This window comes from Sabethes cyaneus, chromosome 1, assembly GCF_943734655.1.
Source record: "Sabethes cyaneus chromosome 1, idSabCyanKW18_F2, whole genome shotgun sequence".
In the NCBI taxonomy this organism is placed as follows: Eukaryota; Metazoa; Arthropoda; class Insecta; order Diptera; family Culicidae; genus Sabethes; species Sabethes cyaneus.
Genome location: NC_071353.1, coordinates 116,314,041 through 116,338,774, shown reverse-complemented (window position 1 = coordinate 116,338,774; position 24,734 = coordinate 116,314,041). Strand labels below are relative to the sequence as shown.

Below are 24,734 nucleotides of genomic sequence, written 5' to 3'. Positions count from 1 at the left end.
TAAGCATTGCAGAGAACATCCTCGGGCATGTGGTGAAGAACAACGATGAATGTAGTGACAATGAATGTAGGAGGGTGATAAACGAGAAGAACGCAGCTCGTTAATATGTAGAACGGCCTAGACAGTAGAGGATGCAGTGAATCCAAATCTATCTGGAGAAAAAGGCTTTGTATTGCGAGTCGAAATGCGTCGGGATAAGAACGATAGAATTTTGACGGACTTTCGTGAGCTGACCGAATGCTGCAAGCAGGTCTTCGCAGGGCTTGAAAAGGGATCGCAAATTGAATGTGACTGCCGTGAATGCGAACTTTCCGCATTCAAACTCCGCTTTTTGAACGATCATTTGACTGTTTTTTGAATCCAGTCAATCTGCCGCTTGCGCTGCTGCCCTCTTACATTTCATGCGGCATCTCAGCAAAAGCAAACAGTCGATCTCCCGTTTTGCTTTGCGCTTTGAGAATGTAAACTGCAAACTGACTGGAAGCATACGGTGACGTATTTTTTCATTTCTCTTTTTGTCTCCAAATCGGCTGCTCACAGTAATAGTTTGTCACCCGGACGTCGGTCCGACTCAAGCAAAATATTCGTTTGTATTGGACGGAGTCCGACCGGCTTCTTCCATGCACAAGTAGTGGTTGTTTTTTGTAGTATTGAATCATACGATTGTGCGGTTGCTTTTCGTTAGCGTGGTGATTGCCAGTCATTTGACTGTTTTGCAGTCATTCGCTGCTCCAAACGGTAGAGACAACTTGATCGAAACGAAAATGTCAAAAAACTTTAGAACGCGTTCATTCTGCTGCGTGCAATCGGCGTTTGACTGAGCAAACTGCCAGTTATGTAATGCATAGCGTTCGTATTCCACCTCTAAACGGACAGTGTTAACTTGAATGCGCGTTGGTGTGACTGCGGTAGAAAAAAAGGATCGGTCGAAGCCCCGGATCACGAATACCTAAATGGCGCCCAGGCCGAGAACCACGGCGGCCGGGAAACCAATTTTGTCGGTGTCGCAAACGTTAAAGAGGTACTATTCGTAACACTGGCGAAGCCAAGGGTCGGCTGGGAATATCGTAGACATAGGAATGGTGCATATCAAGATGGTCCCGCAGAAGCTGACTATTTATCTGAACACCTACCGAAGGCCGACTTTTCGCCGACACTCATCAATTGCGAAAAGATTTGTGGGAAGTTGGCTTCTTTTAAGGGTGGTCAACGACAAATTTAATCATTACGATCATCTAAAAAAGACCACAAAGACAGAGTCCAGACGTACTATCGGTTGATCGACTTTAAAGCTGCGTATGATACTATTGAGTGCAAAGAGCTGTGGAAAATCATGGACGAGAACGGCTTTCTCGGGAAGCTGAACGGACTGAGTATGGCTACGATGCAACGTACGCAGTGCTATGTACGGATTCCTGGTGGATTGTGATTGTTCATTCGAATTCTACAAATCGTCGCCATGCTTGCTTTGCCGATGGCATAGATATTGTCGGCAGAACATCTGCGGCGATAGCTGAACAGTATACCAGACTAAAGTGCGAAACAGAGAAAATTGGGGTTCAATAAAGTATTTGTTGGTCGGCGGAATAGAAGCCGACCGACGACGCCTAGGGAGTAGTGTAAAGATGGAGGGCGACGAGTTCAAGGTAGTTGTCGAATTTTGTTCAGTTTAGCCTAGTTTTGTCTGACACCGGTCGTGAGATTCGCGGCTTATTATAGGCGGAAGTCGTGCTTACTATGGGAACGACAGAAAGTCCCCGTACAAAGTGTACCCGGTTTTCAAGACGGAGATGAACTATGAACTCGCGAAAGTCCACGCCGAACCCAGTATGACTGACGTTGGACGAATACGGTGGGCAGGCCATGTTAGTGAGGGTGTTTGCTCTAAATCCGGTAAGAACTAGACGATCAGAAATAAAAGTGAAGCGTATAAGCAGGTTGGATCAGGTGGGCCGAGATTTGGCGGTAAATCAGTGTTCAAGGAATTGCAGAGCGGCCGCCTACAACCAAGTGGATTGGAGGAATTGGGTTCAGCAGGCTATGCCGTAAGACAAAAAGTCAATTATGCAATAGTTAATCGTTTTTGAGCTTAGAACCATTGGATTTTTTGCGCTGATTCGCTTTATCACCATAATCGATGATTGGGAAACTTTCCGTTATTGTTGTATCATTAGGAAATGTTGAACGAATTTTCGGTCAATAAATGTTCAAATTTTCATTTTGACTGAAAGTTTTCTAGTTCATTCTTTTTAAATGTATCGTTCAACTCAAAACACAACCCTAATGGTAACGCAACTGTCGGTGGGGCGCTAGATGAACAGTCTAATTTTGTCTTGTGACATCATCCACAATAATTATTACAACATCTAATAGCTTGGAGGTTGGGCACACGAGTCTTCAATCCAGCAGCATCCTGTACCGTGGCAACGATGCCGGCATGTTCAGCGACCACGTTTATTTGCACCACACGCGAACACTCATCCTGATGCGATCGATGGTGGCGCGAGTAACACACATTCCCCCCACGACCGAGACAGTTCGACCGCGACGACGACGACGACGATGACGACGCCGGCGAAGAGCAAAAAAGGAAGCAAATAAATTGGCACCTTTCGGCTCGACGCATCTTGCATCAACTAGCTATAATGGCGTGCGCGTGCGGGTCTTACCATCGGGCATAGCAGTTTCTTTGTGCAATCTCTCCGGCAGACAATCTCCACACATGTCTATTCACGAGAGTTTAATATTTTGTTGCAATTCGCTGTATTTATTTTTAGGGGCTGCTGTTGCTGCTGCACCGCATAGAAGAAATGTGCAGCCGCCGATCCACCCGTTCGGAACGGAAGTGCATTAGTTGTGAGTATGTTTTTCCAATGCTAGCATATTACATGCATGCCAGCGTTTATTGACCAAATTAGGTAAAACTGAAAATACAGTAACAAGTAGATTGATGAGGATTGAAGACATTTCATAACAAAATCTGACTATTTAAAATAAACATATTACTTTCACTGGTGAAGACAATTGTTATTCAACATGTCCTGACTCTAAAGATCCACTAGTAATAATTTTGAACTTCTATATCTTTGATGATTTTCCTCAAACCTACCTAATGCGTAGGCTGACACAGATCAGCGGATATTTCAAATTGTTGATCGGTCTATGTTTATTCCCGTCGAACAGCGATCAATTAGCTGTCACGTCAAACTCATCACCATCATCTTCATCATTATCTGAGGCTGCATTGTCAATTTAGTCGAAATCAACACGCAGTTTGTTGTGAGTTCCTAAAGTAGATAATAGGATTAGACGGAGTGTTTTACTACTGATTTTTTAAATTTATTCTAAAGACTGTAGACACTTTAACTGTTGCAGTTGAAAGATAAACTAATTTATCAGTTTCTTGACTAGGGAAGCACGGAATAGATAGTTGCCACAAACATTTGATAAAATTGTTTCTCCCTGGGAAGACATCGTGATCCTTCGGAACCACCTTCCTATTAAGTTAAATATACACATTCGACAATCCACCCTATAATTTCTGCATCGTTTTAACCTGTGATGTATTAAAAGTCAGATCCAACAATAATAATTAGTATCATTATCAGTATCCGGATATTAATGTGTTAAGTGCTATCGATTAGCTCTGTTGAAGTGCTAGATGTGCTTGTGCAGGAAGATAATGGCTATTCAAATGAAGTAAGCATAAAATCAATTGGTCTGCAGTTACTTGGATATTTTTTGTCGGAATTCTGTACGTCACACGGCTTCGACGTCGGTTTAGTCAAGATTTAGAAAATATTTTTCATTTCGCAAACTTAAGCAAAAGAACGCATAAGCTCTCTTACGCTCAGGCCGGCTTGTCGCCGGATGCTGCCAACTGCAATACGGGTGCAATACGACGGTAATCTACGCACGGCACGGGAAGCATCACCAGCATCCGAAAGCATAAAACTAACAAACCATTTTCCCCTATTGCACAGCGAGTAATGTTGTTGACGATCTGCGCGCAAATGGTGCACCTATTTGTAAATGTTTGTTCAACGCGGGGCGGAAATATTTTCTCGAAACATTACCTTCCGCTGCTCGTTGACTTTGACAGCTGATCGTACAATTTATTCGATCATAATGGTTCATGCCCTCTTCGATCGAGTTTGCTTCGATTGGTTGGTGCGGCGATTGGTGCGGCCTACGGTGGCGGCGCCGACGGCGAGGAACAAATTAAGTTCCGTCGATTCTTTGACAGTCGACCGGTACCGTCCGGGGTGAATAATTGAAACGTGTTGTGGTCTTGTTAACAAGCGCTATAGATAGACAGTAGATCTCGAATGACAAGCTTAGAGCTCCCTGAGCTAATCGCCTTATAGATAGGGGACCCTGCGCCAGTGCAGCTTCTATTTTGATGGTACTTAGTAACGTACACATATGGCGCTTATGGTGATTGCTTACAGCATATTTGACCGTTTAGATTACCAGCTATTAACTATAATGTTAAAATGATAGTAATGTTAGAGGATTAAATTGCTTTATTGTAAGTACTGCTTGTTCAATGTTTATGATGTGATATAACTCTTCCTATTTAAGCAACACTGCTCTTTACGTACTAACTTTACATAGAATTCAAAGTTTCTCATTAGAAAAATCAGTTTGCAATAACCGTTTTCACCTGAAATATTTCAAAAGAATGTTCCGCCTTTGACCAAAGCATTAAAAATTTTGAAACATAAACTTTTGTAGCAACCCGACTACCTACTAGAAACGAGCAGGCCCATTTATGCGTAAAATTTTCGCCCCATAAATTACACCACCAAGTCGATCGAGTCAATAAACTAGCTTCTAAATATTATTAATATCGGCACGACAAACTAACTGCTTCTTCTGCGAGGGTCCACGAACCATATCCAAATGTGCTTTACGGCCAGCAGGTCGATCGAGGACTGACAGACATGTTCGCTGGAGACCGACAAATGTGTTTATTTGTTCTAGGGGTCGCATAAATGTTCCTCCCCTGGTTCCTCGTTTCGTTTTTTTTTTGTTCTACAGATTTGACAAACGATTCCGTGCGGTACCATTTATATTGTGTAACGTAGAACACGTTTGTCTGTCCCGTGAACCGATAATATAATGGTTGAGTTCACGAGTTCTGACCCTCGCTTTGTTTTCCCGGAAATGTCGAGCAATAAGATCTGTGATTTTCGGTGAGAAATTTTACAAGCTCTAGAGAGCCGGAAATGATGATCAGTCATTACTTGTGATGGAAGAAGCTATCAAACATTGCGGAAATTTTTCAGTTTTCCGCATGATTAACTATACAAGCTAAGGGACTATTAGTCTCATAACAAAAATAAACAAGAAAGATTTTTAGAAGTCATGTCTTTCAGCTAGTTGAAAAACATTTTGCAATGCTATGATCAGACAACTAAACTTTTCAAAGCAATATTCCCATAACTAGCTGTTAGCAATCCTACGAAAAACTGAAAAGCTGGCAATACTGTTAAGAATAACTTTATTATATACTGTATATTATGTCTTGCAGCAATTTTACAAGTCCTAAGCAAATCCATATTTCAATAATAATTATCCATACTTACCAATTACATTGAAAAGAGGTGCAGTGGGGAGGCAATAACGAAAAACTGATGGTTCAAATGGCTAAACTTCTTCTTCTTCATCAGCAGCATAGAGCCGGGGTGGCTCGTGCTGTTTCAAGCACTCGTCTCCATTCAACTCGGTCTTGGGCCACTCGTCGCCAATTTTCTAGTCGTCTCAGAAGTCGCAAATCGCTTTCGACCTGGTCGAGCCATCGTGCACGTTGGGCCCCTTGTTCCTGGTGCCGGTGGGGTTGTTGAAGAGGACTATTTTCGTCGCACCGTAGCCTGCTAACTTTCGCTAGATGTACGATGGGAGTCTCCCCAAGCAGTGCCTGTAGCTCGTGATTCATACGTCTCCGCCACTCTTCGCTTTCAGTTTGTACTCCGCCAAATATCGTCCGCAGCACTTTCCGCTCAAACACGGCAAGGGCGCGTATGTCCTCCGTAAGCAGCGTCACGGCTTCAAGTCCATAAAGAACTACCGGTCTAATAATGGTTTTGTACATTGTTAGCTTCGTGCGGCGACGTATGCTTCATGATCGTAGCGTTTTACGAAGGGCAAAGTAGGCCCGATTTCTTGCTTGGATGCGCCGCTGGATCTCCGTACTAGTGTTGTTGTCCGCGGTCACCAGCGATCCCAAATACACGAACTCCTCTACCACTTCTAGTTCGTCGCCGTCAACGGTTACCGTCCGTGGGAGGCGCGTGTTTGTTTCCTTTGAGCCTCTTCCTTTCATGTATTTGGTCTTCGACACATTAATTTTTAGCCCAATTTTCCTAGACTCCGCTTTCAGTCTGGCGTAGATTGCCTCCGCCGTTGCAAAGTTCCTGGCTATGATATCGAAGTCATCTGCAAAGCCTAGAAGTTGGCTACTCTTGGTAAAAATCGTTCCTCTCGTTTCGATGCCCGCTCGTCGGATCACCCCCTCAAGAGCGATGTTGAACAGCATGCAGGATAGACCGTCACCTTGTCTCAACCCTCGTCGCGTCTCGAAGGGACTGGAGTGTCCCAGAGATGCGTACGAAACACATCACTCGATCCAATGTAGCTCTGATCAGTCGCGTCAGTTTGTCCGGAAAACCGTATTCGTGCATTATCTGCCATAGCTTGTCTCGATCGACTGTATCGTATGCTGCTTTGAAACCAATAAAGATGTGATGCGTGGGCACGTTTCTACAAGATCTGCCGGATAGTAAAAATTTGGTCTGCAGTTGCGCGAGCCCCCATGAAACCCGCCTGATAATTCCCTACGAAACCTTGTGCTATCGGTGACAGCCGGCGTAACAGGATCTGGGAGAGTACCTTGTAGGCAGCGTTTACCAGCGTAATACCACGATAGTTGCAGCAGTCTAGCCGATCACCCTTTTTGTAGATGGGACAAACCACTCCTTCCATCCATTCCTCCGGTAGCTTTTCCTCCTCCCAAATCCTCGAAATAATCCAGTGTAGAGCCTTTGCTAGCGTTTCTCCGCCATGTCTATAAAGATCTGCCGGTAGGCGGTCCTTCCCAGCGGCTTTATTGGTCTTCAGCAGCCTGATTTCTCGTTTGACTTCTTGGAGATCAGGTGCTAGGGCATTACTATCTTCTATGGGCGCTCCTAGGTTAATTTCCGTTCCGCCTCCTTCTGCGACTTCGCGATTGAGGTGTTCATCGAAGAACTGCTTCCACATGTCGACCACCTCGCGCTCGTTTGTAATTAGATTCCCTCCCTCGTCCCTACACATGTCAGGTTTCGGTGTGTAGCCCTTCCGAGTTTGGTTCACCTTCTCATAAAACTAGCGCGTGTCATTAGCTCGGAATAGTTGCTCTAATTCTTCACGATCTCTGTCCTCCTTTTGGCGTTTTTTTCTCCTCAGGATCGTGGTCAACTGGTTCCTAGCTCGTCGGTATTTGGCCAGGTTCTCTCTAGTGGCAATAGTTAGATAATTGTTGGCCGCACCGCTTGTTGGCATTCCCCATCAAACCAATCATTTTGTGTACTCCAGCCTCGCGTAGAACGCTTCTTTCTCATCGTCGGGTCTACCTTCGTGCGGGCAGTGCCCGTTAATGATGCTATAATTGAAGAAACGGCCCTTTATCCTCAATACACACATTCTCTCGTTGATCGCCTTCCAATCCATCACGCGATCCTGCATTCCGCCCAGCACTACAAAGCCCTTTCCCAGTTCGTTGGTAGCGCCACCGCTCTGGTAAAACTGGGCCTTTCCGCCACGGATCTTCCATACCTTCCCTCCTTTGCGACAGATTTCCTGCAGAGCGACGATGCCGAGTTTGCGGGATTCTAGCTGTTCAATCAGCACCCGCTCGCAACCTGCGAAATTTAGCGATCTACAGTTCCAAGTACCGAGTCTCCATTCGTAGTCCTTGCTCCGTCGCCTAGGTCGATGCCGAATATTCCGCTCCGAATTTGCTTGAATGTTGTTAGTTTTTGAATTTAGGTGTTTAGCCGTACAAATTTTTTAACTACAGCCTGATAAATGTGTATGTCCCGACGAACGACAAACCCGATGACGCAAAAGAGACGTTCTATGATCTTCTCGACAGGACAGATGCAGAGTGCCCAAGACATGACATAAAGATAGTCATCGCGGATACAATTGCATAGGTCGGACGTGAAGAGTTCTTTCGCCCCGTTATTGGTAGAGAAAGCCTCCATCTTACCACAAATGACAATGGTATGAGCCAGAGGAATGGTTATCTGTAGTACCCATTTTGCACGATAGAACATTCGGAAGCACACCTGGAAACATCCTAATGGCCTGCTCTCAGATTGACCACGTTCTGGTTGATGGCCGGCACTTTTCTGATTTCGCAGACGTGCGATCCTTCCGGGGACCAACCGTCGACTCGGAACACTATCTCGTAGTAAGCAAGATCCGCGCCCGGTTGTCCAACGAATTCAAATCGAAACCAACCAAGAAGATACCACTAAATATTCAGCGGTTATTAGCGGAAGGAGTTAGTGCAGAGTGCTCTCGGAAGACTGATGAGCGGATCGGTGAACAACTCGGAGAGAACCTGAACGAACAGTGGAGGCACATCTACGATTAGATCAGTACTACAGCACGAGAAGTGTTTGGTACTACTGCTGCAGCCACTTCCAGTGAGTGGTTTGACGTAGAGTGCCAGCGAGTGGCTGATGAGCAGGATCGAGCCAGAAGTCACATATTGGCTACATCTGTGACACGCCAGAGCAGAGAGAGAGATACCGAGATGCTAGAGCTGCCAAAAAGAGACTTCACCGTTGTAAGAAACGCCAGCACTGGGATCGCGTTCTTGCGGAGGTGGAGAATCGCTTCGAAAGGCACGATACGAGAAACTTCTTTAATACGATCAACGGAATCAGGAACCGGACTGTGTCAACTGCTGTTACGTGCAACTACAAGGAGGGGAACTTGATTACCGAAAGATCGGAGGTGGCTAGACGTTGAAAACAACATTTCTATGCATTGTTGAATGGTGAACAAGATGGTCAACAGAAATAGCATGATGGACACTTTGTGGATCCACCAACTTTGGACGAGGTTAGGAAAGCAGCGAGAGAGCTGAAAAACGGCAAAGCAACTGAAAAGGACGACACCTCCGCCGAACTTTTGAAAGTCGATACTAAACGCTGTATTGTGCAATCGATCAGGTAATAGTAAAGATATGGATTAAGGAGGAATTACCTACGGACTGGTTGGAAGGTCTCATATGTCCTATTTACAAAAAGGGCCATTGACTCGAATGCAGCAATTATCGAGGAATTACTCTCTTCAGTTCTGCATACTGTTTTTCAGACTGAGACCATTGCAGGAAACCTTTATTGGCGAACAACAGTGCGGTTTTCGAAGGAGACGCTCTACGACGGACCAAATGTTTACCTTGCGACAGAACCTCGATAAATTCCGGAAATTCAACTTGCAGACTCACCACTTGATTATAGACTTCAAGGCGGCGTACGATTCAGTTAAACGAAATGAGCTGTGGCAGCTTCCTCCATATGATGCATCTACAAAAAGAATGATCGACTCGACTGCTGCAACTATCGCGGTATAACGCTGGTAAACGCCGTCTGTAAGGTACTATCCCAGATGCTGTTATGCCGATGTTACCGATAGCACAAGGTTTCGTAAGGAGATATCAGACGGGTTTCATGGGGTTCACGCCATTACGAACCAAATTTTCGCCAAAATGGGCCCACGCGTCACAACTTTATTGATTTCAATTTCAATTTCAAAGCTTACCCTTAAATTATGAATTTTAATAATTACCTGCGTTCACAGTAGACTTGAATTATATTTGGAATTGATTTAGATTTGATTTACATTGGGGTTGATTGACTTAAAATGGATGTGTAATGCAAATAGATAAGTCAGATCTAGATTTGAAATTTAAAATTTAAATAGGATTTAATTGGCATTGGATTAGGATTAGATTAGATTTGGATTTGTATTGGGTTTACATTAAAGCTGAACGGAATTTTTTTGGCATTGGTCTTGAATGGATTTCCCACTAAATGTGATTTGAGTCAGGTTGGATTTAAATTCGACTTGGGTTAGGTTTAGGTTTGAATTGGCTTAGATTTATATGACCTATATTATGGCTTGAGACTTACTTTAATTTTAATTAGGATATGATTTGTATGGAATTTGGAGTGGATTTGGATTACATTTCAAATGTATTTGAATTAAATATGGTCGGAATTTGACCTAAATATAAATTGTGTCAGAATTTGCATCAGGCTGTGGTTAAAATTGTATTGTATTTGGATTGTAGTTTGCCTGTGGATACATTGGAAATCTGTGCGCTAGTTGTGCGAGTGTAACATGGATCTTCAGAAGAATGTTTTATATCCAAATGAAGCATCTGAAAATCTAGAGTTTTCTCCACTGTCTGATCCTCGTCGGACTTTGATAAAATGCACCTGAATTGGGTTGAATTTGGAGTAGAATTAGATAGGAATTTACTTGCCTTTGGATTGGACTTGATTTTAATTTTAGATCTAAAGATTCTAAATTAGATCTACATTAAGGAAGGCTTTGATCTGGATTTTATTTAGATTGAAATTGAATTTGTATTCGGATTAAAATGGATTTGGATCAAATTAAAATTAGATTTCAAATAGATAAAGGTGATATTGGGATTAGATTTAACCTGGACATGAGTTGAATTTGCATTGAATTTGAATTTTAATGTGCTTTAAATAGCATACGATGTGGGTTAAATTAGAATTGTATTTGGAATGGATTTGACCTGGATTTGGATAAGATTGAATTTGGATTTAAAATAAAACGAATAGTTTGACATTGACTTGGATTTGGAATGAACCTGCAGTTTTCTCTATTGGGTGATCTTCCTCGGACTTTGATAAACAGAACTGAAAAGAAGCCACTGCGCTTCACAACTATCCGAAAGGGATCGGCTGTGTTCTCCGGTCCCAAATCAAAGCATTTAATGTAACACATATTTCTTGGGATCTAGCTAAGCCTGCCGCAAACGGAATTCGGAATGTCCGGCCGAAAAATGTGGCAGAGATTGACGGTGTGGTCAGTTATCCACATCTAATCGATTAGGACCTTTTGGACTTTGGCGTTGGCCGTTTCAAGAGTTCCACTGTCTAGTCAGTTGCATTGTGTAAAGTATCGCTTAGCAAGGGTATCAATATGTATATCCCAACACACTTGTTTCGGGTAATTTTGGGGGAATTGGGAAGATGGACACATTCTATTATTTTGCCGGTTAGCTATTGATCGACATTTTCTTCACGTGGTGTCTAGGAATATGTGTAATCATTGCATATTTGACGAGCATCCCCGGCGTATTGGGTTCATTGACATTGCGTTTGTGGAGAGCGGTAGTACCACATTGAACGCGTAGTTTAGGTATGTATTGAACAGAGCGATCACTTTGGTCAAACAACCACTTTCCCACTAACTTAGTGTATAAAATAACACAAATTAGTATGGTTTTCGAGAGCGGCCTTCCATAATAAACCAAGCGTTTACTTTGTGATAATTTTGATAACATAAATGGCAGACGCAACATTTGTTTATAAAATGCAAGACAGCTCTTGTGTGTATTATGCCAGATTACGCTTAAACATGGTTCCCCAACAAAACTGATTAGGCAGGTATATGCCAGCTTTGACGGTTCCACGGCAAACGTCAAGAAAACGTGACTTTGCATGATATTTCAGAAAAGGAATAAGTAATACTAAAGATTTAAACAAAATAGAAACAAAAAAATTTTGAAATTGCTTTCGCCATGAAATTATTGAAAATATACATATGACTGCTCCACCCACTGCCAGATGATATAAGATTTAAAAAAATTTGACCAATAAAAATAAAATTCCAAAAATTATATACTATTTTTCTACTACTTTGAATCCTAATTTATGTCCACCCGAAAGTGGGTGTAAAAATATGCAGAATGTGAATTTCAGCGGTGTGTCAAATTGTGTGGTGATCAACTTGAGCGGAAAGACTTATAGAATCAACAACTAAAATAACTGAATTTATTACGGCCAACTCCCTTTACCTAATCAATTATTCTCAAATCAAAAGAGTCTGTAAAAAAAATAGCCCACTTAAAGTAGCTACTTTTGATAGTAGAACCCACACAAAAAACTAAAGCATTCAATTGTGTACAGAACATCTATCGGACCTTGATCTGAGTGCGACTTGCATGAAGCAGAGAATTATACGATAATAGCGGTATAGTTATTACGGCCATAACTTCCGCAGTTGCAGTTGTGTTTCCTTTCGGAGTGGTTAAGCTCGGCGCGGCGACTGCCAGCGAACGATTGCCGCCAAACTCAGGGTCAGTCGACAAATATAACGGGAAGTTTCTTTCCTGCACACAATCGCGAGCCTACGCACATATGCGCGCGCGCGCCATCAAAACAAAGTCTTGAAACAAATGTAAACAACAAGATCGAAAGTCTACTACTACTCACCTCTTTGGCGATCTGGTCGAGCGCTTGATCTTCGGCATTGATGCGTGAGTTTCCACGACGCCTTCCAACAGCGCCGGGACTGTCCATCTTGTCGCTTCCGGCCGTCACCTTGTAAACAGGACACGCACGCACGCACCCTAGCAGCAGCGACCGCACACAACCGTGGGCACCGTATGTTTTTAGCGGTGGACCAGTCGCGGTCAATTGGTCACTTTTAACCGGTTAGGTACCGCCGACCTTCACAGGTCGCTTTCGATTTTTCGTGGGGAACTAATTTTCAGTTGCGTTTGAACACTTGCTCCCCCACCTAAGTTTGCTACGTATAGAATGCTCACTTGCTGGAATCTTTTTTCGCACTATTTGCAACACTATCTAGTAGAACATATCACACAGTAAACAAAACACAGTAATAGATTAACACAGAAAATTAAATACAGACGAAGTAAATCACAGTATCGATTTTATTTTCTGCAGCACTTCTCGGATGTTATTGACGGATCAGTAACGGCCTTTTTTGATAAACTGGATGTGTTTTTTTTTCTGTAGTTAGTTGTTGCGCGCCAAAGATCCTGAATGTAGTGAGCCTATTTAGCTAGCTAATCGGTCAGTGGGTGACGTGATGAAACCATTCACCTCTGATGCGGTGACTGGGTGAAGATGGCGATGCTTTCTGTCAGCGTGATTGGTGTTGTAGTAGTAATAGTTGGGCTTGTACCGGCTGTTTCTGTTTCTGTGGCTATCGTTTAGGTTGTGGCCGATGGGTCGTTCGTTCGTGTAAAGATCCAGGACGGACATATATGGAAGAAAATCAGAGAAGAAAAAAGACATACATTAAATATTCAGCAGTTTCGTTAATGCACACAGCCTTTCGCCGCGGTCGATGCCGAAGGACGGAGTACATGGAGCGGAAAGGAAGATGAAAAGTCACGGCGGCCGCATACGCGAGCTTTGCTGCAGGAATCGGTTTCGCACAGGCGCTACTAAGTAGGCTCGTATTTAGACGGGTTCACGCTGGAATTGGTTTCTCGGCCGCGGTTTGCGAACGATTACAATTAGTCATCGGTGGTAAAATATGTTTTTAGTACGTGCGGTCACTAAAACACTCTTAAACATTGCAAAGCTAAACAACTGTGAACCGTTTGGCAAAGGCAGCTCAAATTTGATGTATGAAAACTCATCACGAGCCAAGTGCAACCCTAAAGATTACACTAAAAAACTCAATGAGTTTATTGCATAAATTTGCAAATTACGCGGTTTTTAACGTAATTGTATGATATTTATGTACCACGTAACACCGGCTTACAAAAATGATGAAGAGTAATTAAGAAGTTCGAGACTCTGAGTTTTGGTCAACTTGAATAATTAGGTAAATGATTGTTACCAAAATTTACAGCTCAAGTCTCAGCTAAAACAATCCATAATAAAAACTGGCAACTCTTCCTTGAACACAAATGACAAGTAACATAAGCAACAGAGCACCAATGAAGTTTAAAGAGGTGTGGAACAATAAGACATTTGATGCTATTAGTAGTGACATATCAGTAATGGACGTCAAACTACAAAAACCAGCCGCGTCGGACAATGGGGTTTGTTTTTGGAGTTTGAAGTCACGCTTGATCGTGAATGGTCGATTTACGATGTCAGCCACACCATGATGAAATTTCTTCATTTCACTAATCCCACTAATACACTAATTTCACAAATATAAAATTTTCCGGAGAATAGCGTGGTGCCGACCCCTTTCCTGTTTATCATCGGGAAGTGCCCCATTTTGCCTATTTTCCCCCATTTTTAATATTTTTCACCCTTATCGGACTGTTGTAAGCAAGGCTTTCAGAAAACAAAAGTTAAAAACCTAATAAGGCCATTGCAAATCATATTAAAAGTTTTTGTCACCCCCCCCCCCCTTGGAAATTGGCTTGAAAAATCGGGGGGCAAAAAAATAATTTGTAGGATATGAGTTAATTTTTTTTATAAAATCATTTGCCTGTGAGCTCTACAGCCTGAAAAACTTGAAAAATGAGTGTTCGAGTTGAGTTAACGCTTCTAGCATGGAATAGAAATGGAAATTCAACCAGTGGAATTTCCGAAAATCGGCCAAAAAAATTTTCTTTTTTTCGTAGATTTTTGCATGGAAATTAACAACGTATATATTAAAAGCAAGAATAGATTTGGTGTTCACGTTTAAACTTAAAATAAAAATGCCTAAAATCCATATTTTTTTTGCTCGATTAAAAAATTCACTGTTTTTTTTTTCGCCCCCCCCCTTTAGTGGTCCTACACCGGAGGGACAAAAACTTTTTTAAATATTTGTAATGGCCTAATTTTGTGTAAAAAAGTCCACAGAATCGAATAGGGCTTATCTTATTTAGTTTAGAGCACTTTTTTTTGGTTGAGCTCCCGTTATCAAACCGACCATACGAAACGCGAATTCAACCAAAAAAATTAATGTGCCCTAAAGTAAATGAGATAAGCCCTATTCGATTCTGCGGACTTTTTTACACAAAATATGTAGATTTTTCCGGTTTGTTTTCTCAAAACCTTGCTTGGAATAATCCAATAAGGATAAAAAATGTTAAAAATAGGGGAAAAGGTGCAAAATGGGGCACTTCCCGATGACAAACAGGAAAGGGGTGGGCACCACGCGATTCTCCGGAAAATTTTACTTAAGATCACGTATATTTTATAAACCTGCAGGCCGCATCTTAATTGCGTCCGTTTTTTTCTCTCGTTTTTGCCCATCGTGCATTGCCACACCTGTATGTATCACATGCCCGCATCCCTCCCGACAAAAATTGAAGTTGTGTGTGTCACTGTGTGTACATGTTTTGGTGGAAGATACGTGTGCGTGCGTGGTAATGTATTGCATACGTGTTTGCGCCTTTGCGGGTATCCATTTTTTAACATACACACCCTAGTATGTGTTTGTTAATTCAACTTTAACTCGGCAGATAGCACTGCTGTTACCGTTTTTTGCTCTTAGAATTCAATGAAACTTGGTGTCTGTAAAGAATTCATGTAAATAAGCAACTACACTCAAAAAAATCGGCACGTCGCATCCACGTGAAAAATCATGTAAACTTCTGTACAGCAACTTACGTGAGCTTCATGTACTAGTTAAAGGGAAAATTGATACAACTTACCGGGATCGCACGTAAATTGGTTAGTATGAGTGCGAGTTACCAACAATTCACGTGAATGTTGCATGAAAAGTGTGATGGATGAGAATTACCTATGTTTTCACGTAAACTTGACGTGCTGATTTTTTTGAGTGTAGTTTCCCAACATTGGTCTAGACTAACTTCTGGAAAGGGTTTAATGTTCTTATTTCCTTTTTTTCGGGTTATCCAACTGGTCGCTTAATAGCGTATAAAACTCTGCGCTGGGCCCTTTTGTGATGTCAACAAAGTGTCAGGGAGACCTCAAACATCAGTTCTACCTGACGAGACAGGCACTGGCGCCCACTAAAATACAGGTAGAGCCCCAAGCATAGCCGTCACGCCTATACCCGCAGGCGGAGGCGTTTCGGCCCTGCGCGGACTCCACGAACTGACTCTAAGATCTCTCTGCCAAAGGCCGAAATGTCATATTTTAATTATAATGATGATGATGACGATGATGATGATAATGATGATGATGAGAAGAAAAATAATAGATCGAATTTGTAAATGTGCTTTGGACTTTTTGTATCACTCGAGTTGCAATATGTGGTATAGTGAAGAAGTGGAGAATTCGTCAGCCCCGCCTGACACCGGTCTTCAACCGCGCGCCCGCTTTCAGTTTTCCAACACAAACAACCACAAATGAACCAATAGGTAAGACAAATTTCGGAGCATTAGTGGTTATCAACTTATCAGGGCAAATTTAATCTTTCATCCCCTTAGCATTCACAGTGCATTCCCACGATACAAAGCAAATTGAGCGCAGCACAAGCTGGACGTTCGCGGTAGTCGACAGAAGCTTCAAAATATAGAGACTCGCCCGCCTTCCAACCCTTGAGACCAAAGTGCTGTAAAGCTCTGGGCTTAAACAGAGCCCGCGGGCGGCCATCAGAGCTCAGGACAGCCACGAGGCCAGTGCAAAAATCCTACTCTAACTAGCAGCACAGCCTAGCCGAAACTCGAACACGCGACACGAATTGACTTAATTTTCCCATCTGCTACCTAAGAAGTGCTATTACCCGTAATCATTACAGAGTGGTCCTTCGGCATCCAATCGGATCTGGTATCCCGCTTACATACCCTTGCTAACCCTAAGCCCCCGACCAACTCAATCAATCCGACATTTTTCGGAGATATTTGTGACAGTTGTGATAAATAGGGATGAATCCCAGAAAACTTCATCTATTGTCAGAGATCCCCATACTGGTCTTATTCTTAAACGGAATAAAAGCACTTTCTGAACAACGCAACAATCACATTTGGTAAATTTTTACCCCGAGTCCCACTTGAAATCACAAAAGTATTTTGATATATACCCACATTCAGAAGTAAACGTGACCGCTGTTCATTTACTGATTAGTTAAAAAGCCCTACACCACGACAAGGTTCAGTTTTATCGTAGGGGGAAAGGGTTTAATGTTCTTATTAAAAATATAACTCGAAAATTGCAGCACCTGCAAAAAAAGAGCTATGGGTGGCTTTTAGAAAATATCCTGAGCTTTTAAACAACCTTACAGAGCAAAAGTGCGATTCACGGACGGGGCAAAAGTGCAATTCACGGACAATACAAAAGTGCGTAGTAGATAATTAGCAGTTTTGCACTGAGTAATTCTCGCTGAAACGCAGCCACTATGTACTGACACGAGGTCATCAAATATTGAAACTTTTGCGCTTAATTGGTTGAAAATGGTTAAAAAATAAGTCTTACACTTTTGATACCGCGAAATAGTGGACCCCTCGTTCGCCAAGGGGCCTAACAGTTTCAAAAAAAGTTGAATTTTAAGCAAACCTTGAAATCTATATCATGTGATATTTCATAAACTTGCCATGAAACAACTAACAAATGGTCCGGTTCTGTAAAAAAGAATTGGGATTTCATATGGGGCCAAAAATTTTTAGCGGCCATCTTGGATTTGGTCGGCATATTGGATTTTATAAAAAAATCGTCGTTTTCGTCATGATCCCCTCAACCGATTTTAATTAAACTGCTAATTATCTACTACGCACTTTTGTATTGTCCGTGAATTGCACTTTTGCCCCGTCCGTGAATCGCACTTTTGCTCTGTAAGGTTGTTTGATCAAATTATGAAAAATAGAAATATATTTTGTGAATTTTTCTCACCGCATTTTCAAAACAGATGTTTGAGTAATGTGAAATGCTACTATAATTTTTAACCAAATAACAATAACCTCCTGTTGATAGCGTATTTGCCGTAGCACGACATTTACATCAAGATCGCAATAACATTTACGCATAACTCAGCAAGCTTGCTTTGCTCTGGGTTGAAACCACTTAAAAACACTTTGCTTTGCAAACAACAAATGTATACGATAGATTCAAGCTGTCAAAGTGATCACTCATCCATAACAAAAGTTGTCGATTTATTCGAAATGTGCACTGCTAAATCATGGAATCGCACTTTTGCCCCTTCTTACTCTCAACAACAAACTATTTCAGTATGTGGTGGTAACATCTCCCACGAAAAAGGCGTGCTATATATTGCCCACAAAAAAGGCATGCTGTTTATTGCTTTTGGTTTTTACTAGTTACAGTGGCCATATTGTACCGTTTAAAACAATACCAGTGGTGCAGAGCTATTCGAATATTTCTGGAGGATACTCTACTAAAATGAAAGGCACTGCCTTAAAATGGAGCAATGCCAAGGCTGAAACTCGCGGCAACAAACCATCCCAGAGCACCCAGAGAATTGATTACAAAGGTATCGAAGATTGATTTAATGGCTTGATGGGTTCAAAGTAGTGTCATTTAGTACAAAAGGCCGGCGTCAGTATGTGAAACGTCCACCTGCCACAGAGCACCAATCCCTGTATAGGATAAAGACAATAAAACATGGCGGAGCTAAAACAATAGTTAGGGGATGTTTTGCATTCAAAGGTATCGGATCATTCTATTGGGAAATTTTCACTGAACGTTCGCAGTTCTAATTTCGTCAAAAAATTGCGGTGTTCGGTAAAAAGTTTTAAGTTCAACATCTGGCTGCAGCTTCTTCTGTACGGAAACCCGCTTTTTCTTCATGTATTTCTCAGATTTGATCTCCTCAGATTCCTCCTCAGATTTGAAATCGCGGTGTTCGGTAATAAATTTTAAGTGTGTACGGTTATGGTATTGAAGTTGAATGAAATAAAAATGCCAAAAGCTTACTAATTGGTTATATTTTACTATATGAGTTTGAAAAGAATCGGTCAACTAGGCAATGTTCTACAGCGATTTTTTCCGTGAGGCAATTTGATGTGAGATACCCTTTATTATAGCCGTCTCTGGCGAAGACTCATTGCGTTCCTCAGCACACTTAACTAGAAGAGGGACTTTTGCACTGTCATGAGATTTCAGTTGATGCCTTCTAATACCTTGGTAACCAGACAACGCTCGATGGTGGTACTAAGACTGGTGCCTTTGCAGGTCTGCGAAACATTTGGCGCTCAAACCAGATCACTCTACGTACAAAAACCCGACACTTTAATTCAAACGGTAAATCCGTACTGCTGTATGCCTGCGAAACGTGGTGCATCTCTTTGGAGACAACGCAAAAACTGCAGGTATTCATTAACCGGTGCATGCGATACATCATTCGTGTCTGGTGGCTTGATAACTGGATATCCAATGAGGAATTCCATTGTCGGTGTCATCAACGGCCGATAGCCACCGAAATTCGTGGACGTAGGAGGAAGTGGATCGGACACACCTTGAGGAAAGGAGCGAACGAGGTTTGCAGAGAAGCACTCGACTGGAATCCACAAGGACAGCGTAGAAGAGGCAGACCTAGAGGTGCATGGCGACGCAGCTTAGCCATCGACATCCGGGCTGTAGACGAGAACCTATCCTGGCGACAGGTAAACGCCATGGCGAGTAACTGCGAAGGCGAGAAGGTGTGGCCGTCGTCGTCGATGGCCGGTTTTTCTCGCACCGCTTAAATGACACCAACGTACACTCCCTACGGGGTGCGCGTATATCGACTCGGACCTGGTAGCAGTACATGTGCGCTCAAAACTATCGACGGTTTATACCTCGCGACAAAGCCGCCCTCTTCTGTTAAATATTCGGTAATTAAACAATCCGCGAGTTGCTGCGAATTACACCCGCGTACTGGATAAAGCTGTACCTTCCTCTGTGGAGCTAGAGGCTTCGACCGTCGAAGACGGATGGAGTAGTATACGCTTGGCAGTCAATGGGGCCGAAACCGCGATGCTAGGTGAAGAAGCCTCGAGCGTACGAAATGATTGGTTTAACAGGGAATACCAACAAGCGATGGAGAGCAAAAAAAAAGAGCTTGGAAAAACTATCTAAGCATTGTCACGTGGGAGAATTTGGCCAAGTATCGACGAGCGCGGAATGACTAGGTAGGAAGTCTGGTCACAAACGAGCGCGAGGTGGTTGATAGATGGAAGCAGTTCCTCGATGAGCATCTCAACGGAGATATAACAGAGGACGGTACAGAAGTTGCTGAGAGTGCCTACAAACGATAACAGCGTACCGGCTCTCGATCTCGAAGAGGCCGGGCGAGAAATCGGTCAATTGAAGAATAATAGAGCCGCCGGAAAGGCAAAGGGTCAACTCACGGCAAAACTCTACAAAAATGGCCAAGAACCGCTAGCAACGGCACTTTCCTGGATAATTTCAAGGATCTGGGAGGAGGAGAAACTACCGGAGGAGTGAGTGAAAGGTGTGGCTTGTACCATCTACAAAAAAGGCGACTGGATAGATTGCTGTAATTCCGTGGCAGTACGCTGATCAACGCCGCCTAAAAGGTGCTCTCCCAGATTTTGCGTCGTCTATCTCCAACAGCAACAGAATTCGTACGGCAGTACCAGGCGGGCTTTATAGGGGCCCGTGCTATACCGGACCAAATTTTTACTCTCCGATAAATTCTCCAGAAATGTCAGGAGTGCAATGTGCCCACGCATTATACTTTCGTGGATTACAGGGCAGCATATGATGCAGTCGAGTGCGAACAGCTATGATAGATAATGACGAGCACTTACTTACTTATAAACTTACTCTGAAGCGTGTGATGTGCTACGTACGTGTTTCAGGGGCAATCTCGAGTCCTTGGGACGGCGCAGGCAATCTACGCATGACTTAAAACGGAAGCTCGGATGATTGGGTTACAAACCAGTGTGTCGAAAACCAAATATCTGGTAGGAAGAGGCCTCGGAGAAAACAACGTTCGCATCCTACGGAGATTTAACGATGCATTCAAGTTGAAAGTAGAGCCTACTTTTCCTCCGTAAGACGCTTCGATCAAAGAGCATATGCCGCCGCACAAAACTGACGATGTACAAAACGCTAATCAGAACGATAGTCCTCTACGAACATGAGAACTAATAACTTTGCTTACAGAAAACATTCGTGCACTTGCCGTATTTGAACGAAAGGTGTTGCGGACTATAAACGAATAGCGGAGAGTGGCTGGCGTAGGCATACAAATCACGAGTTGCAGGCATTACTTGGAGAGATTCCCGCTGCACATCTGGCGAAAGTTGGGACTACCGTGGGTCGGCCACGTCGCAAGTGTCACGGACGACTGTGCAGTCAAATCCGTTTTTTTTTTTCAAAAAACCCGCCGGGACCAGGAATAGAGGGGCCCAACGTGCTAGATGGCTCGACCAGGTTGACACCGACGAGACGTTCAACGAATTGGCGACGGGGACTGAATACAGTGGAGAGGAATTCTTGATAATTAACACCCACTGGAAAGGAACAGTTTAAAGAATTGGCAAAAAAAATATTTCCTGATTTCTTAATAGCGTCTGATAATAGTCGAAGGAAAGTAGACCGAAACGTTAGAGGTCGAAAAAGTATAACAAGTTATCATTTCAACAAAAAAAATCAACAAAGCCAAGAAATCAAAAACACTTAACCTTGCCTGTTCATGTCTTAGTGTGGTCACTAACATTGAATTTATTTTTTCCGATATTTCTGTCATCTGTTCTGTCTAATCTGGACTAGGAGTTGCATTCTAAAATCTTTTTCCGTCAGAAGCGTGATCGAATCGAATTTCATTGATTTAATATTGGGATGATCTTACATAGTTTTTTAAAAGAAATGTTTTTGATTGCCGAGGATCGAACCCAGCCTTCCCTTGCCAAGCCGATTTGTTGACCTTACGGCCACAAAGAATATCGGAAATAGATGTTATTAACACATTTACTGAAACCCCTCTTTTTTGAGAAAATAGATCGTCAAATTGATAAGCATGTTGTCTTACTTACGCAGTGTCACAGTTCTAAACTTTCTTTGTAACTGTTACTATAAACAGAACGAAAAATTCACAACCATCATCGGCTGCAAAAAAAGCTTATCATTAACACGTTAACAACTATCAAAAAAACAAAAATTAGATAGGGACAAGACAATCAGCCGTTGTAATGGTTTACATAGAACTCTAAAAATATAAAAACAAACTCTGGAACAACACAACTTAAATCAAGGTACTATGAACATCACACAACAGTCATGTACGTACATTTTTTCTACGTCTTCCAAAATTTCTCTGATGTCCCATTGAAAACCTGCTGTTGGTCTACTTTTAGTAAACGTTGATTTTGTCCGTTTTTTTTCAACAACTTTGATACAACTTTTTCAACTAATAAACCAGCTTGCCGCCACAGTTTCCTTTCCAATATATCGGTTTGCTCTTCGATTTCCCGTATAGTCAAAACCACCTGTTGTGCGATTACGTTTGTTGTCTTTGCCCACTTCACGTACACGTACCTATACACTTGCGTCAATAGTTGTCTACGCGGAGTTTGCTTGTTTCTGAATGAATGTGCAGAATATGAATTTCTTGAATGGAAATCCACTCACTCAGGTAATGGCCACTGCAGTTTGCCGCAAAGAATGGATGGATGGCTGGATGGATGCGTGGTTGATTGGAAGCGGATAGGCCAAGTGGGCCGGTTGTTAAGTACCTCTAAGCCAGCGAGATTCGTCGGGTCTATACGCTACGCACAGCACGTAAACCGGGAATGGAGAAAGAGAGAAATAAGAAGAAAGAACAGGTGAGAAAAAATCCAAATCCAAATTAATATGAATCACGTTACAGTCTTACTATCACTAATAAAAGCCACAACAGATCCCGTCGATGAGACGGGGGTATTGCCATTATTGAGAGGAAAAGAAACGAGAAAAGTTGCTAGCAATCAAATGTAGTGTTTCTCGAGTCTTGAGTTGATTGCGGTGTTGCATGTTTGCTTTGAATATTAGGTGGAAGGCTAATGGGTTTTAATGAAATAAATAAATAAATATGCGATAAGTTGAGTAAAACTTACAAAGCAGTGCAAAACTGATAGATAATAATAAGAACATACTGTCCAATTGGCAGTGCCATTTGAAAACCAAAAAAAATATCTTCCCAACTAGACAAAACCAGTATGCCAGAGCATGTCGAAATCGCGAATTTCTCAGTGATGAACGCAGGCGAAGAAAAGTGGCTGTCAACTTAAAATATACTACATTGTCATGCAGCTCCTGCGGTTGGGTCATTTTCCACGCTCATACGAGCTAGTGGTTATGTGGCAAAGCAACGATGGTGCTTTAGAACGCTTCAGATTTTACACCATTGGATATTTCAATGTTTAATCAGCAGATGATAGAAGCGGAAAACTCGGTTTAAATATATCTGTGTTGGCAGTCGTCATTCTAATGTAGATACCGGAATATTAATACTATTTCTGTTTGAAAAAATACTGTGTCTTAGAGATAAGTATTGTAAGAAAAAAATATATATTCCTGGTAGCGCGATAATCGATATTATGTGTAGTAAGGCGGTAACTATAAGTACAACTTCAAGTATTTAACTTCCTGAGATATAAAGAAGCACAATAATAAAACATACTTAATATTGATGCAACAACTCAATAGCTTTGCATTCAACTATAAGTCTATATATATTTATATATTTTAAATAGATCACCTTTATAAACAACACTTGAGGCAATCACAGCACAGAACAATTTTACTACCGTGTGACTACCTTTACTATTTTTTAGGCAAAGTAATTCCTTTCAATTAATTTACTAGTTTTGACTAGTTTTTAAGATTCAATTTTTCCCTCGTTCACCAAACGTTAGTTTTGCTGTAATTTTTTCACCTTCAACTTCATCCCACTGGTTCGCTGACATTACGAACGAATTACGGCTTCAACGTAATGTTGAAGAAAGTGAGTCACAACGGAAAGTTTCATGTTCAGTCTGCACATAACTGCACATCGGACCTGTCCATCTTTGGAGCACATTGCACAAACCACGCGACCTTTCGGCTAACGATTCCTTGGCAGCGTGTCGTCTACGTAGACACCGATGTCTCCTTCGGTGGTCGGTTTGACTCGGTTGAATCACTTCGTCCTTCGTGTAAGTGTGGGCAGGAACTCAGCTATCCAGAGACGCCAAAATTGGTTGGCATAAACCTGGGACATCTTTCAGGTGAACTTCAACGACGTAGCTGCGATCGACGGCTTAGAGCGCTTGGAAAAGCTCATTGTTTGATGGTAATTCTGTCAGAGACCAGGAGTTGATAGTAAGCTCGATTTCAGTAAATCCATTTCTCAGTTTTTTCTCTGTTGGTGTGTGTGTGTGTGACTTGGAGGTGCTTTAGGACTTTCTGTATGGGTTGAACGAGATGTTCCTAGACTCCGCCGAAATGTGGTGATGCGGGCGGGTTGAACGACCATTTCGTATCGGCGGCGACGAAATATTTCATTCAGTTTCAATTGACCAAACCTCGTGATTTTAGTCATGACCTTGAAATGCGGTCAGGCAAATATTATTATTTTTTTTGAAACGATGGTTCTACAATTGATGAAGGGACGGTAAGGGAAAGTTATGAAGAAGGATTTTTTGGGAATGGAGGGGAGAAGAGTGGAAAGGAAGGTGGGGGGGGGGGGGTAACAGGTAGCTACGCTTAACAAGATGTCTTTGTGACTCCTACCTTCATTCCCTTCTTCATTACTTTCCATTACCGTCCCTTCATCAATTGTAGAACCATCGTTTCAAAAAAATATTCAGTTTCAGTTTGTTCCGG

General features: G+C 42.3%; 1 protein-coding gene across 5 annotated transcripts in view; it reads right to left on the bottom strand.

Annotated features, from left to right (window-relative positions):
• Window positions 1-24,734, bottom strand: part of LOC128745160 (leucine-rich repeat flightless-interacting protein 2) — a 134,248-nt gene that overhangs the window by 89,444 nt on the left and 20,070 nt on the right. Inside the window, exons 2-3 of one of the 5 annotated variants that reach the window (XM_053842169.1) lie at window positions 22,521-22,657; window positions 12,534-13,269 (exon numbers count right to left, since the gene is read on the bottom strand). In XM_053842169.1, the coding sequence (XP_053698144.1) occupies window positions 12,534-12,620 (87 nt within the window). In that variant the 5' untranslated portion in view covers window positions 12,621-13,269; window positions 22,521-22,657. Of the gene's footprint in view, window positions 1-12,533; window positions 13,270-22,179; window positions 22,491-22,520; window positions 22,658-24,734 lie in introns of those variants that run through there. The other 4 variants (XM_053842170.1, XM_053842172.1, XM_053842173.1 and 1 more) reach the window with 4 other exon arrangements.